This window comes from Amblyraja radiata, chromosome 13, assembly GCF_010909765.2.
Source record: "Amblyraja radiata isolate CabotCenter1 chromosome 13, sAmbRad1.1.pri, whole genome shotgun sequence".
NCBI lineage: Eukaryota > Metazoa > Chordata > Chondrichthyes > Rajiformes > Rajidae > Amblyraja > Amblyraja radiata.
In genome coordinates, this window is record NC_045968.1 from 12,628,924 (window position 1) to 12,645,323 (window position 16,400).

Genomic DNA, 16,400 nt, shown 5'->3' on the forward strand with positions numbered 1-16,400 from the left:
CTTCCGCCTCTGACCGACACCTCCCTCCTCCAATCATCGAGCAGAATCATATGTCCCGCTCTCCCCCCCCCACCACTGCCTGCTGACTGACGTCTTTCTCGTCCAAACAGCGCCCTCGATCATCAGTCCCACCCCCACTATCTCGCGGAAAGCGGAGATTTTTAATAGATTTTTATTTCACCGAGTTTTAAAATTTGGGTTACAAAACATGGGGGGGATTGTCCCCCACCTCACAAACCACGGGGGGGGGGACCCTGTCCCCCTCCCCCCAGAATTCCCGCCCATGGCAGGGACAGAGGGGAGAGGCAGAGAGGGAGCGGGGGGGGGGCAGTGAGGGAGCAGGTGGGGGGGGGGGGGGCAGAGAGGGAGGTGGGTAGAGTTTGAGGGATGAGGGTGGGCGAGCGGCGTCACAGTGAAGGGCTGGTTCCCGAACGCAATACTCCCTCACTCCGTCTCTGGGCTCTGCGGCAGCAACTTCCCCACCATGCGCCGACCCGGGGCGAGTACAGGGCTCGACTTGCTCATTCTTTCTGCATCTTTTGAATAACCGGGGTGGGGCGTTGGGGAGTGGTCGGGGGCGCAAAGAAGACGGCATGCATCGCAGACCCATTGTGACGTCACCAGCGAATGACAGTCGTTTTTAAATTCAAAGTTTTGTCAGATTTTTGAACATTTTCATTAATAACTCAAGAAATAAAGCATGACATTTTCAGATAAGGCGATTTTGGACTCCAGGGGGAAAATATCTACCGGAATATGTAAATTTTTTACCTTTACCGCGTCGTGTTTTTGCGAAGATGCGATTACACACAAATAAATACACATCCAAGATCAGAGTTTTATAAGTATAGAGATGAACGCAGGTTGCCGGTTTCACAATGAGAGGCCTTGGATATTCTGCAACAATCCCTTCTATTGATACATGCAGTAATATATTTAATAAACACCAAAAATAATTAAAAACATTTTTATATTTGAAAATTCTGTGGAGAAAATAAGTTAATTATTACGAGTCTGAAACTCCTTGCCCCTAACCTCTTTTTTTTCCCTCATTGGCAAAAGTTGAGGTTTCTTAGGAACACAGCTATCATGTTATAACATAACTACTGTATTTGTGATAAAGGTGTTAGTACAATATAAGCAGAAACTCCAATAATCTGGGCATATCAAATTCCAAAATATCTAATGGTTACTGAGTTCAATTTGTTGATTGTGTTTTCTGTAGATGTAGCTACTAATATCTTATTTTGAGTTCTGAAGGCTTCTTCGCAGCATCGGCTGATGTTCCATGGACTCCTATCATTCCCATGTACAGGTGTGCAGGCACAATTGGGATAAATTTAATGCATTTCTTCACATTTACATTTAGGGCTGTCCTTCATTTATGTAGACAAAATTAATTAAAAAATCACAGTATGCACTGAGTTCAATCATTCAGTTGTTTTATGACTAACCATGGTAATCTGTCGGAACCATTTACAACAGTATTCTGCATTATATTCCTTATGAACCACAATGGTTGCAAGTCATATAAATAACAGGTTCCCAGCTACTCCATTCCAGTAAAAATTGGTTAATGAACCTTTGTCGTGTATACTTATTAACAGGGGAGCAATTAAAAAAAAATAGACAAAAACTCTAAAGGTACAAAGTAAACTGCTTTCTTCTTTTCATCATTGTTGCAGTGGACCAATTAGCTGCAATGCAGGAAGAACATGTTCAGGAAGTAAAGAAAATACAGCGGGATATTATGCGTTTCCGACAGCAGCTGAATGAAGTTAGTGAAGAAAAAGAGGCAGCTCAGGATGAAATAGAAAGGCTGAGTGCTGCTCTGGAAATAACCACAACAACTAAGGTACACAGCAGAGGTATACAATCTATTATAAAGCAATACAACCTTGGAAAGCCTTTATGCATGTATTCAATTATAGATAGAAAATACTGTGAATATGTCCTGAAATTCAATTAACCATTCAAAACGTTCATTTTCACTGCTAGAATAAGTATTACAGCATTAAAAAAACGTTTTTTTGGACCATAATTCCAGTGCCCATGACCAGCAATTTATTGGAGCAGTCACTTAATTTGTGATGTTTACTACAGTTTGGAAATATTGCAGGAATTCACACCAAGTTCAAACAAAACATTAAATTGAATTTCCAGAGGAATTAACCCCCATCATTCACAACAACATTAGGAAACTATCTTTGAATAATTTGGGGAAAGTCAAATCATGGCATGCATAAGTACAATCAAGTCGTACGCCAGGTAGTGCAAAGAGAAAAATAACTAGAGTTCAGAATATAGTGTTACAGCTGTGGAGGAAGTGCAGATAACAAAAAATGCAAGGGCTACAATGAGGTAGGTTGGGAGTTTGAGAATTGGTGAGAGTCAGAAATTGGTAAAAGTCTTTAGAGTAATGCAGAATTTCCATAATCTCCTCTGGAAGTAGATGTGGTTTCTTGCCTGTAGCACCAGTGTGGTTGATCAAGGACAAATTTTTGCTGATATCTATGCCAGGAATTTGAAGTTCTTGACCATCTCCACTTTGGCACCATCGATGCTGACAGGGGTGGTACATCACCCCATTTTTTGAAGTCAATAACCACCTCCTTCACCTTGCTGACAAGAGGGAGAGATTGTTGTCTTGACAACATGTCACTAAGCTCTCTCCTTCCTATACTCAGTCTACCTACACATTGTTTGAGATCCGGCCCACTACGGTGGTGTCATCTGCAATCTTGTAAATGAAGTTAAAGCATAAATTGGGCACACTGCCGTGAATGTGTGGTGAATATAGTAAGGAGCTTCTTCTTCTTGCGTTTGAGGCAGCAAAAGTCTGCAACAGGGTGATGCCATCCAGTTCGACATCCGTAGGTGCCTGCCCTAAAAAGGGCACATGCTCCGGGTTGGCGCCAAGCTTCGACGCTGCTGCTGTCCCTGTTTGTTGTCGTTCGCCTGACTGAGGTCAGTTGACAGGGCTCACCACGGGGAGGTCAACAACATGAGCCCCCAGTAAGGAGCTGAAAATGCATCCTTGGTTTTTATTGGCTTTCGAGAGAAATATTTGCTCATGATATGTTTTCTTTATTCTAGACAAATATGGCAATGGCAGCAGAAGAACGGAAAGCAACAAACACCAGAATGAGCCATAAAATGCAAGAGGTTAGAAGACAAAATTCATCCAAATGGTGGAATTTGTTGTCTGTCCCATCAGTTATGCTTGTAAATTAACATTTTATACCTTGAGTAAATTCTGCATTGCATAGTATTTGGAGCAAAAAATAATTGCAGAGGCTTAAACTCCAGCATCTCGTCTTCTTCTTCTTTCATGTGGCACGCACAGCCTAAAGTTGTTGGACAACTTGTTCTCTTTGATCTTCCGTTTGTGCATGTCGAGTTGATTGCATTAGTCGAAACAGGGCGGACCACGTGAAGGTTGCAATCTTCCACCCCAGCATCTGGTCTGATCGCCTCTTTTCCAGGAGGGATGTGGATGCTTTGGTGAGGGTGCAGAAGAGGTTTACCAGAATGCTATTCCGCTATTCTGTGTATTGTATGGAGAAATACAATAAGAGACATGTACTATGAGAAGTCATGCTTGCAGCAGCACATAGATTCAGACAAATGAACAAAAACAAATCGTACATAAATTATACATTATCTATTTCTGAACGAAAGAAGTCTGTGCAAAAAACAAGACTGTTGTGCAATAGTAGAACTAATAGGACTTGATGTTTCAATCCCTGTAATAAGTCGGCACTCTTGCTATTTGCAGTGGGATTGGAGTGATGAAAGGTAGGGTAGGTACATCATCGGGGTCATCAGGTGGGCACCCTCCTTCTTTGACGTTTCATTGATAAGCCCACAACGTCTCCAGAGGGCTCAATGGTGATACCTGGCGTCCCAGTTACACCCCCCTCAATTCCATACCCTCCTGTCTTCATCTTGCAGCCCAATTGTTGTCTCTCCTTTTGATCCAAATCCAATTGCTGCTTTTTTTCTGCAGAATTTGATAAATGATTTGATTGCTTGTTGGAGGGAGCGACCCCTCACCCCCATTTTATTTAATAGCCTGGTCATAGAAGTAGCAACAAATCCCCTGCATCCCACTTCGACAGGGAAAATCTTGGTCCTCCAGCCATTCTGGGATGCTTCAGTTGCCGGTTCAGAGTACTTGGTCCTCTCATAAGCTTCTTCAACACCATCTTCTCATGGAACTGTCAATTCCACAACGTATGCCAACTTGGCTGTGTGGACCACTGGACCATGTCTGGCCAGAGTGTTGTAGCCACAATGTCTGGGGGAAACAAGCCTTTTTTCTAAGTCCACTTCCATTTTACAATCCCGAGCAGGCTGCCGAATGCTTGCATCCTTTGATGCTCTGGAGGTTCGCCTGCTGGTACAAATGTTGTGAAGTGGACATTTCCTGCCGATGTTGGTGGGAACCAAAAACATGATTAGATAAAAAAAACGAGTCTAGCGAGAGGTGAACCGAAGTGCTCTATTTTCGAGCCGGAGATTACAAAGAGGCAGGCATAGCTGGAACACATGTGAGTGCCCATAGCTACGCCTTTGATTTGGGGAAAGTGGGAGGAGACCTGGGTATCCTTGTACATCAGTCACTGAAAGTAAGCATGCAGGTACAGTAGTCAGTGAAGAAAGCAAATGGCATGTTAGCCTTCATTGCGAGAGGATTTGAGTATAGGAGCAAGGAGGTCCTACTACAGTTGTACAGGGCCCTGGTGAGCATACCTGGAGTATTGTGTGCAGTTTTAGGCAATAGACAATAGGTGCAGGTGTAGGCCATTCGGCCCTTCGAGTCAGCACCGCTATTCAATGTGATCATGGCTGATCATCCCCAATCAGTACCCCATTCCTGCCTTCTCCCCATATCCCTGGACTCCGCTATTTTTAAGAGCCCTATTTAATTCTCTCTTGAAAGCATCCAGAGAACCCGCCTCCGCCCTCTGAGGCAGAGAATTCCACAGACTCACCACTCTCTGTGAGAAAAAGTGTTTCTTCGTCTCCGTTCTAAATGGCTTACTCCTTATTCTTAAACTGTGGCCCCTAGTTCTGGACTCACCCAACATCGGGAACATGTTTCCTGCCTCTAGCGTGTCCAAACCCTTAACAATCTTATATGTTTCAATGAGATCCCCTCTCGTGCTTTTAAACTCCAGAGTGTACAAGCCCAGCTGCTCCATTCTCTCAGTATATGACAGCCCCTCCATCCCGGGAATTAACCTTGTAAACCTACGCTGCACTCCCTCAATAGCAAGAATGTCCTTCCTCAAATTAGGGGACCAAAACTGCACAGAATACTCCAGGTGTGGTCTCACCAGGGCTCTGGACAACTGCATATTGTCTCCTAATTTAGACGCCTAATTTGAGATTGAAAGAATGGATGACTGGGCTTATATTCTCTGGAATTTAGAAGGATGAGAGGGTATCTTATAGAAACATATAACATTCTTAAGGGACTGAACGGGCTAGATGCAGGAAAAATGTTCCCGATGTTGGGGGAGTCCAGAACCAGAGGACACAGTTTAAGAATACGGGCAAGGCCATTTAGGACTGAGATGGGGAGAGTTGTGAATCTGTGGAATTCTCTGCCACAGAAGGTGGTGGAGACCAATTCACTGGATGTATTAAAGAGAGAGTTAGATTTAGCTCTTTAGGCTAATGGAATTAAGGGATATGGGGAGAAAGTTGGAACGGGGTACTGATTTTAGATGATCAGCCACGATCACATTGAATGGTGGTGCTGGCTCGAAGGGCTGAATGGCTACTCTTGCACCTATTTTCTATACTGGATGATGTCGTAGCTGATCTTTTTCTGTTAACTCACAGATCAGAGATTGACAAGCATTTATTACTAATTTTAATTGAGTCATTGATAATATGATATCTATTCTTTTTCAGGTGACACAAGAATTGGCCCAGGAAGTAAATCTCCGAAAAGCATTGGAAGAATCCCATATTCATCTGTTACAACGGGTGCAGGAATTGGATAAAGTCGTGGAGATTGAAAGAAAGCAGGTGCAGAATCTACTACTAAATTTTTGTTTTGTTCAATTTTTAGTTTTGTATTTAACTTTCAATCAATACAATGTTCTTTCAGCTTTTTGACTTAAGTAACAAAGGATTAATTCAAAGTAGCGTATCAAATCTTAAGGAAAAATCATTTAGTCATTATTTTGGTATGGACGAGAATTAACCACTACCACCCTCTCTATCTCTTGCTTTTTTTAAATCCTACTGCAACGTATAGTCATACTGTCCACTTTATTACATTGCATTGACTACATTACTCCACATCTGTGCTTCAGGACAAACATTTACAATGAAATTTGCCAATTGCTTTAGCATAGTGAAGACTGAATTGCCAATGTGGTTAAGTTGACAATGGTAATTTATTTTTATGTCTCTGGTTCCTCCCAGACTGGAACTGGAAATGTCTCCAAATCTCATTCCTTCCAATTCACCGTGTATAAGGGAAGCCACAGAACTCAGCTGGGAGAACAAGTGCATTGTTTCATTGGCCTTATGCACTTCCCATGCAGCAGGTCCAGGTTAATAAATGGGAAATATTTTTTTCTTTCCCCCTTTTCTGTTTCCATCTATCATTCAACTGCCGGTGTCCCTCCATATCTTCCCCTCCCCACCTGGCTCTTTGTGTCCATCTTATCATTTATCACATAGGCCCCCATCTCACACCTCTCGCTCTCCATTTTACACCAGCTATCTCCCCTTCCTGCTCTGTCCTGATGCAGGGTCTCGACTGGAAATGCCTCCAGTTCCTTTCCTTCCACAGCTGCTGTCTAGAATTATACCATCCCTCTGCCTGAATTTCCCTGCTGCAATGACCTATTCTTCAGTAAATACAGATGCGGAGTATTAATTAAAGACCCCACCAACATCCTTTGGCTATTATACCTTCTTCCTTTAATATTTCAGTCAAAAAATGTCCAGGGTAGGGGAATCAAGAATTAGAGGACAAAGTTTAAGGTGAGAGGGGCAAGATTTAATAGGAACCTAAGGGACAACTTATTTACTCATAGGGTGGTGGGTATATTGAATGAGTTGCCAGAGGAGGTAGTTGAGCCAGGTACCATAATGGTATTTAAAAGACATTTGGACAGGTACATGGATAGGTTTAGAGGGATATCGGCCAAACACAGGCAAATGGGACTAGCTTAGATGGGACAAGTTGATTAGCATGGATAAGTTTGGCCCATGGGCCTGTTTCCACGTTATGTGACTTCATGACACAATGTCAGTGTGTACTAGCAGAGATGATAGGGCACATTTCTTGCGCCCCATTTATAAGGATGTTCAAAGTTGCATATGATTGAGATCTATTCTGACAAATAGGATGATGGTGATTCATTCTGCAATGTCTCCCAGGTCATATTTTATTGTCGAATATACACCAGAGCCTGATGCAGCTGTTGTGATCTCTGCCTGTTTTCAGTGAATATCGAATTTGCTCCCCTATACTGTACTACCAAATTTTACATCCCCATTTTTGTTTGAGCCAGTTTAGTACTTTCCAAATGCATGGTTCTGATGTTTAATTTAATTCTTACATCACACAAAAATTGAATGGGTCCCACCAGTGACTATTATAGAACATTGCCCAGCCAGGCAAGCTAATTCTTTTCATCATTGTTTTAATTATGTGCTAGATGTTTGTTTGCTGATTCCGTGCATCATCACTTAGGTCAAGGTGCTGCAGCAGGACAGCCTTGCACTCAGAAAAAATGAGCAGATGACTCAAGAGAGATTGCAACAAGAGCTGCAAAAAGCAAGTGATTTTGAGAAAATTCAAAAACAGCTAAAAATAGAATCAGGTATTGAGAAGTAATGTTATACTTTCAGAGTCATAGTTTATGATATTGTGTGTTACATAACTTGACCACCAGGCCAGACTATATAACAGTAACTGGAATGTAAAAATGTTCTCCATTGGTTACTGCATATTTTAGAATGCCCTGAAGATGTGCGAAGGTATTTTGTTTCTTTGAAGTACCATTAAAACATTTGCCTCAGTTCAATGCCACCTATGAGAAAGTTACGATTTTTAGATTAAATTCAAATCTAAGGGCCATATAGTCTACTTCCACCACCCTCATTGATTTTCTTGGTTACAAAACACTCAATTAATTTATGAGGCATGATATCGCATGCACAAAGGCAAGGTAAACATCCCTAACCAACCCATGTCTGTACATATGCATACATATCCTATCCCTCGGATTCCTTTTCAGTAACTTACGTTCTATTAAAACTATCCCATTGCTTCACCAAATAATTTTATCTTTGCAGTCAAATTGTATTTCATATACATAGATATATTTTTTTAAGTCATCATCACCTTATCAAACGCCTTCTGAAATTTATATGTACTGCATTTAAATTCCATTTATGTGTACCGTGAATCTTATGAATGATTATAAGCTTATGGCACCATCGTAGTTAATAATCCAGTTCTTACCTGTTGCCAGTCAAAGTTTAAATAGCAATCAAGAGATGAGCTTTGGGCATTTTACCCATCGTAAGACTGAGCTATCAGAATGGCTTTGATTAAATGTCCTTTTTTTTTAAAAAAAAAGAATGCTTCACTGTGAATATTGTCAACAATCTGGTGTAAAACTCCCTAGATTTTATTTCAAAAGCTGCTGCAATTTCAAACTGTGTATGATTTTTTTGTAAAAGACACCATGGTGGTGTGGCACTTAAAATGTTTAGTCAAAATGTCAATTTTGTATTAGTATGCTCTGGATCCATTTAATAGTCTTTCTCTGACAATTTTCTAGAAGCTAAGAAGTCCATTATTTCCTTGCTGGCAGATGAAGGCAAGGTAAGTTTCTTGAAAAACATTACATGTATTTTTTCCCTGATTTTGGCTCCGTCAAAGCTATTCTGATTTGCATGTGTCTCTTCAGAAAACACAACTGATGTTAAAGAGCCAACAGGAAGAAAATGCCAACCTTCAAAATGAGATTGCATCACTGAGGAATTTGGTGGAAAAGTTGCAGGTTAGGATGTCTTTTATATTGGGGAAAAAAATATTTTTCCACATTTCTGTGTACTTTTTACTTGGATTATTTAAACGTATCAGCGTTATTGTTTTCAACATGGATTTATCTGCAATAAAATCGTATGTTTATTATTGCAGGCTTTGAATGACCAGCTAGATGCACAGTGTACAGAAATGAGTGACACACTGCGTTCTTTATCTGTGGAGAATGCTAATATTATAATAGAGCATGAAACGTCTTTAAAGGTCAGATATTCAGAGGTTGATTGAACTAAGCTTTCTGTGGGTTCATTGCAATTTAATGTTGCTTTTTATTATAAATTCAAGTTCATACATTACAATAAATATTTTTATCAGAAATTTGCAAAAAAAATAGAACAATTGAAGAGATGTGTAGATAAAGGTATTTTTGATAAATATAGTTTACACAAGTTTTCATAAGGTTTTTGATAAGGCACCTTGCGCAAAGTTTTTACAATAATTCTGGTATAAAGGATAAAATTTAAAGGAAATATATACAAAATGGGTTGGGTTTAATGATTATTATTTAGATTTTTTAAGTTCTTGTGTTCTTTTCTGAGATTTTAGGAAAGGGAAAAAGTATAGAGATTTAAGGGAATATACAATAATGCGGCAAATTGCACATTTAAGTCAACAAAGTGTCTTAATACATTTTCCAGGAGGATGGTCCAAATGTACTGCATAGTGCTGAAAGTTTTGTCAAGAGGCCAGAATTGAAAAAGGGAAAGTTCTGTATGGAACAGTTCCAAAACTAAGGAGATTTATGGCCAGGGAACGCTTTAAACAATAAGATGGAGAGGTGGCAAATTAGGACAGTATGAGATAGAATATGGATAACTCTTTTTGATTGAACCTGGAGAACAAGAAGCCATATCAGGAGTGTATGCCGCAGAGGGCTAAAAAAGGACTAAGCTATTTTCAGTTTGATCTATGTTGAAACTTACCATAAACTTTTTTTATATTACTAGATTTGATTATACTACTATAAATTATTTGTGAAACAAAAACTCGATTAGTATCCAAGAAGATGTTAAAAAGTCACAAAAAATGTGTTTTTTTGTTCTTTCCTCTATGTTTAATATAATTCAATACATTTAAATTGATGTATTGTTCCTTCTAATAAAAGGGTGAACAGGAAAAAATGAAAGAAAAATTGCATGAACAGGAACTTTTACTGGATGCAGCTCGAGCAAGTATTTCAGCAGATCTCCAGTGTGCAGTGAATGAAAAGCATCAGTTAAAAACGAAGTTGTAAGTAGATTAGTCCTTGATCTATCCAGTCATGATTTTGAGAAGCAGTCTAAATCACCATATCCTAAAGGCTAACAAAGCTTTACGTACAAACTTTCTCAGTCAAATATGGTGAAACATGAAAATGGAAGGTAAAACATTTAAACCTGCCAAAAATTGAAAATTCAGGTACGGGTACTTAGAAATGATACAAAACAGCAAACAAATATTAAAGAGATATGAAAGTAAACTTACAAGTGATACTGTTTTATACAAAATGTTTTTGCAGTTATTCAGAAGAAAATAAATAGTTTTAGGCTGTGGGCCGAGGAGCTTTATTCTGCAGTTTCGTGACCCAAGTCACCAAACTACATGAAATGTTCACATATTGTGTAACAATATTTATATAAATCACCCCTGAAACTCGATATGAAGAAGACTTGCACATTTTTATTAAATTAGAGAAAAACCGGAAAAATGTCGGGAATTTTTTAGTCCAATCAAAGCACGTTTAACATTGAGTTGTCTGCCAGTTGGCCAATCACGCGCTTTGTTTCAGGCTAGCACACAAAATGTATTTTGGCAAAAGGTTAATTGTATTTAGTGGGAAAAGTATTAAAAAGGCTGAAGAAAGTGCTGCGAAGTGGATTAAAGTGCAAGAAAGCCTTCAAAGTCCCTGCTGATGTGCTGGAACACAAAGAAGGACCCCATGAATCAACTCTAACTGAAAGGTAAGACTAAAGTCTGAATTTATGAAAATCTATCTGTATGGACTTTAATTAATTTAATATAATGTGAATAAATTCATTCATTCATTCATTCCTTGTTCATTCATTCACTCACTCACTCACTCATTCATTCACTCACTCACTCATTCATTCACTCACTCATTCATGAAATTGAGGGCCTAAACTATAACAGTCAATTAAACATTGTCACTAATGCCAGCTTGTAGTAGAGTAAAAACTGCTCTAAGATCTTTGGTAATAAGTCTTTAACAGCTAATCTCGGAGCTGCCTGCGAAAACTTACCGGGAAAAAGTGCTCCGATCGCGGGGCCTAGGTAATCGCGGTAAATAGCGATCGATATCCCTCCGTATTTCTCCCGTTATCGGGGTCTGAAAACGACCGCTACAGACGGCACTATGTACAGCCTCCCCCCCCCCCCCCCCCCGCCCGCGGAGATGATCCGCGGCTCCGCGATCGCGAATCGGCCGCTTATTAATTGAGACCGCGGCTTCACTTTACCGCGAGTACCTAGGCCCCGCGATCGGAGCACTTTTCCCCGGTAAGTTTTCGCAGGCAGCTCCGAGATTAGTTGTTAAAGACTTATTACTCTACAACAGGCTGGCATTAGTGACAATGTTTAATTGACTATGTTATAGTTTAGGCCCTCAATTTCATGAATGAATGAGTGAGTGAGTGAATGAATGAATGAATGAATGAATGAATGAATTTATTCACATTATATTAAATTAATTAAAGTCCATACAGATAGATTTTCATAAATTCAGACTTTAATCTTACCTTTCAGTTAGAGTTGATTCATGGGGTCCTTCTTTGTGTTCCAGCACATCAGCAGGGACTTTGAAGGCTTTCTTGCACTTTAATCCACTTCGCAGCACTTTCTTCAGCCTTTTTAATGCTTTTCCCACTAAATACAATTAACCTGCTGCAAGTTTCCACAACATTTATTCCACAGAACAACAAATCGGAATCTCCAGTGAAACAGGCATCTGTGAAGCCCCCTCAGCCATTTTGTGTGCTAGCCTGAAACAAAGCGCGTGATTGGCCAACTGGCAGACAACTCAATGTTAAACGTGCTTTGATTGGACTAAAAAATTCCCGACATTTTTCCGGTTTTTCTCTAATTTAATAAAAATGTGCAAGTCTTCTTCATATCGAGTTTCAGGGGTGATTTATATAAATATAGTTACACAATATGTGAAAATTTCATGTAGTTTGGTGACTTGGGTCACAAAATCCTATTTCTAGACACATTTTTGATGCTCGGCCCACAGCCTATTTTGCATTGCATATGCTCTTTAAAACTAGACTGGATGATTATCAAACAACATTTCTTGATAAGCCATGTAGGTTGACATTAGGACAGAGGATTAAATTCTTTATCCAAAGAGAGGGCATTAAGGAGCGTACAAAGGAAGAAAGGGGAGTAAAGAGATTGAAAGATTTAGAAGGCTCAAAGTCTTGTTAGCTGAAAACAGTGCTATTAAAAGTAGAAGGATTAAGTTCAAGAATGATCAAGCGGACAGAATTGATGGAAAGAGGTGGTGGCCATGAGGATATTTGAAAAACAAAAAAAGAGATTTTTTATAATAGAAGCATTTAATACCTAGGAACATATTAGCTGGCTGTTAAAGCAAACAAATGGGCTGGAACGAGAAGGAAGTTGTTTGTGGTAACCCATAATGTGTTTTGGCCTTGTGCAGTGGCCTTGACTATTTATTTCATATACTAATAATTTGGGTAATGTTATGCATCCAAATTCTAGCTAATAATTGATGGTATGAATGTAATATAGATAGTAATTGAATAATTAATGTACCAAAACTGCATAAATAGATTACGTGTATGGACAAAATTCTAACAGAAGGACTTCAATGCAGTTTAATCAACCATTTTGGACATTATTGTGGGCAGATATGTCTAACTTAAATGGTAAAAATTTCAAATCACATTCAGAGTGTTAGACATAGTTCTGAGCAACATCTGTGAAAAATAAAAAACCTTGAAAGGAGTGTATCAAAAAATCTCAATAATATTCCTGAACTCCCAAGAATTAGATTATAAGGAAGAATTACATTAAACACTTTTTTTCCACTGGCCAGACACCATGAATAAATATTCAGTCATTTTGAGCACAAGATCCCGGACACTCAAATATCTTTCGGTTATCACAATTTTGAGGGATGCTCTCAAGATATACAAACGTTCTAAATATTGATTGACAGAATAAATGTTTTTAATGATGTATTAAGTGGCAGGAATATACGTTAAGATGCTAAGACAATGTAATCCCATCCCTATATCCCTGATCTCACGAGTGAAGTTACAATGTCAGCCGATTATCATCTACATTCACCTATTGTTTTACCCTGAGTTGTGAAAAACCAAAATGTCTCGTGCTCCCTACTGGTTTCAATGAAAAACCATCAATGTATGTTACATTGTGAACAGGTTGTTTTTTGAAGACTGGATCTCATTTATATTAATGGATGATCTCCAGATCATTTTTGATGGATGTCCCATGTCTAACAATCCCTAACACTGAGGTTCCAGGAATACCCGTGCAGTCATTGTGTTGGGAGATTGATCTCAGAAGTATTGGAGTGGTTGAAGAAACATTAACATTGGATATATTGGGTAAACTGTCCATGTATTTTGGAGCATTCAGAAATCACTGCCATCTGACTAGCAGGTGTTGTCGGTTGGGGCAGCAATATTCGACTGAATCTAACCGATTATTTTAATCCCTTGCTGGGGATGTTAGAACATTGAGAAAAGCAATGTGGCTACAATAGGAGTATCTGAGATATGATATTTTGTGAGTCGAGCCAAGAAACACAGGTTTATTTGTTGTTCCAGTGGCTGAATGTAAGGAATAATTTTACTTTATCTGTAAGCATATTACAATAGATCCAACGGTGCAATTTGAAAGAACACTGTTTTGTTATTTACATATGTATTATAAGATGTCTTTTGCTTTTTTAAATTGTAATTTAGAGAAGCTCTAAGACTCAAGTATATGGAGATGCAGCAGAAATGTGAGACAATGCAGAAAAGGGCAATAACACAACAGATGCTTCTTGAGTCTGAAATTACCCACCTAAAAGAGAACTTGAAGACATCTGTTAATGAATGTGAACACATTAAAAAGGAAAAGGAAACCCAAATGGACCAGGTGTGCTATAAATCTGGAGTCAACAACAGAGCGAAGGAAACAGCTACTTATGGTTGCAGATGTTATTAATAATAATGTTACAATTTGCCAAGATTGTAAAATGTATTTTAATTTTAATTGTAAAAACAGCACAGGCACATTTAAATTATTCCCATGGAAGTTAACTAATTGAAAAGGTATCAGTGACTAGTGGGGTACCGCAAGGCTCGGTGCTGGGACCGCAGCTATTTACAATATACATCAATGATTTAGATGAAGGGATTCAAAGTAACATTAGCAAATTTGCAGATGACACAAAGCTGGGTGGCAGTGTGAACTGTGAGGAGGATGCTATGAGAATACAGGGTGACTTGGACAGATTGGGTGAGTGGGCAGATGCAGTTTAATGTGGATAAATGTGAGGTTATCTACTTTGGTAGCAAAAACAGGAAGGCAGATTATTATCTAAATGGTGTCAAGTTGGGAAAAGGGGAAGTACAATGGGATCTGAGGATCCTTGTTCATCAGTCAATGAAAGTAAGCATGCAGGTACAGCGGGCAGTGAAGAAAGCGAATGGCATGTTTGCCTTCATAACAAGTGGAGTTGAGTATAGGAGCAAAGAGGTCCTTCTGCAGTTGTATAAGGCCCTAGTGAGACCATACCTGGAGTATTGTGTGCAGTTTAGGTCCCCTAATTTGAGGAAGAACATTATTGCTACTGAGGGAGTGCAGCGTAGGTTTACAAGATTAATTCCCGGGATGGCGGGACTGTCATATGCTGAGAGAATGGAGCGGCTGGGCTTTTATACTCTGGAGTTTAGGATTAGAAGGGATCTTATTGAAACGTATCAGATTATTAAGGGTTTGGACACGCTAGAGGCAGGAAATATGTTCCTGATGTTGGGGGAGTCCAGAACCAGGGGCCAATGTTTAAGAATAAGGGGTAAGCCATTTAGAACGGAGATGAGGAAACACTTTTTCACACAGAGAGTTGTGAGTCTGTGGAATTCTCTGCCTCAGAGGGCGGTGGAGGCCGGTTCTCTGGATACTTTCAAGAGGGAGCTAGATAGGGCTCTTAAAGATAGCGGAGTCGGGGGATATGGGGAGAAGGCAGGAACGAGTACTGATTGGGGATGATCAGCCATGATCACAATGAATGGTGGTGCTGGCTCGAAGGGCCGAATGGCCTCCACCTGCACCTATTTTCTGTGTTTTTATGTTTTTATGACTGATCAAATGGTCATGAGGATCAAGATGCAAAATGGCAGCACAGGTGATCCACTCCAAGGGATCCTGGTTTCAGGTACTAAGCATTGGTTTGTTCCATGTGCCTTATATATAACCTGTTAGAGCTACTATTGCTTCATGGAAGATTCACATATTGACAACATATCTGTTGTTGTTTGCCAAAAGATAATTTAACCTTTAAAAATAAAATTAACCTTTGTTTGGTTCTCTGGCAGGCAAAAAACACAATTGATAATATTACAAAGGAGAAGAACATACTTGAGAAACAAGTAACTGAGAATCAGGTAGAGTATTAATAGATTACTTAGTATCAATCTTGTACTTCTTAAAATACACTGGCCAAGAAATTGGTGTGTGCTGAGGCCATTGCTAATTTTCTGCATAAGGCCCAAGGCAGTCTTGGAGTGGGTAGAGTGGATAGTGGAGAATGCTTGGAAAGAGAAAAATCAGAGTCTAACGAGGTTCCGTCCTTTAACAGGATATAACAAAAGAATCAGAAGTAATTTTGCTAACCGTGAGAACTATGCTGCAAGTTGATTTGCAGCAATAAAATTATATTGTGTAGCACACAAAGGAGGATGCCGTGAGGATGCCAAGGTTCCAGTTACAATTACTGAGCTCTAGTCACAAAGTACTGGAGGAACTCTGTTGGTCAGATAGCATTTCCACAGTTCCTGCCAGACTTGCAGAGTTTTCTAAACAACAACTCATTTTGTGATGCAAAACTGCCAAGATTAAACCTATCAGCAATTTTAATTGACAGTAATAAAATAAGTAAAAGTTACTCAATAGGCAGTTAATATTAAATCATGCGATACATTTGGGGTATTATTGAAATATTGGTTTTCTTAGACACCTAATCAGTGTAAATTTGACTTGCAGATTCAATTAAAATAAGAAAACTTACAAAAACATAATTTGGTAGCTACACACCTCTGCTGACTCTTGACATTTT

General features: G+C 39.4%; 1 protein-coding gene across 3 annotated transcripts in view; it reads left to right on the forward strand.

Moving 5' to 3' along the window:
- Window positions 1-16,400, forward strand: part of ccdc150 (coiled-coil domain containing 150) — a 51,513-nt gene that overhangs the window by 3,976 nt on the left and 31,137 nt on the right. For all 3 annotated transcript variants that reach the window (XM_033031253.1, XM_033031250.1, XM_033031252.1), the window contains exons 3-12: window positions 1,686-1,855; window positions 3,097-3,165; window positions 5,926-6,042; window positions 7,727-7,856; window positions 8,823-8,866; window positions 8,952-9,044; window positions 9,185-9,292; window positions 10,194-10,318; window positions 14,041-14,218; window positions 15,661-15,729. In XM_033031253.1, coding sequence (XP_032887144.1) covers window positions 1,686-1,855; window positions 3,097-3,165; window positions 5,926-6,042; window positions 7,727-7,856; window positions 8,823-8,866; window positions 8,952-9,044; window positions 9,185-9,292; window positions 10,194-10,318; window positions 14,041-14,218; window positions 15,661-15,729 — 1,103 coding nt within the window. The remainder of the gene's footprint in view (window positions 1-1,685; window positions 1,856-3,096; window positions 3,166-5,925; window positions 6,043-7,726; window positions 7,857-8,822; window positions 8,867-8,951; window positions 9,045-9,184; window positions 9,293-10,193; window positions 10,319-14,040; window positions 14,219-15,660; window positions 15,730-16,400) is intronic.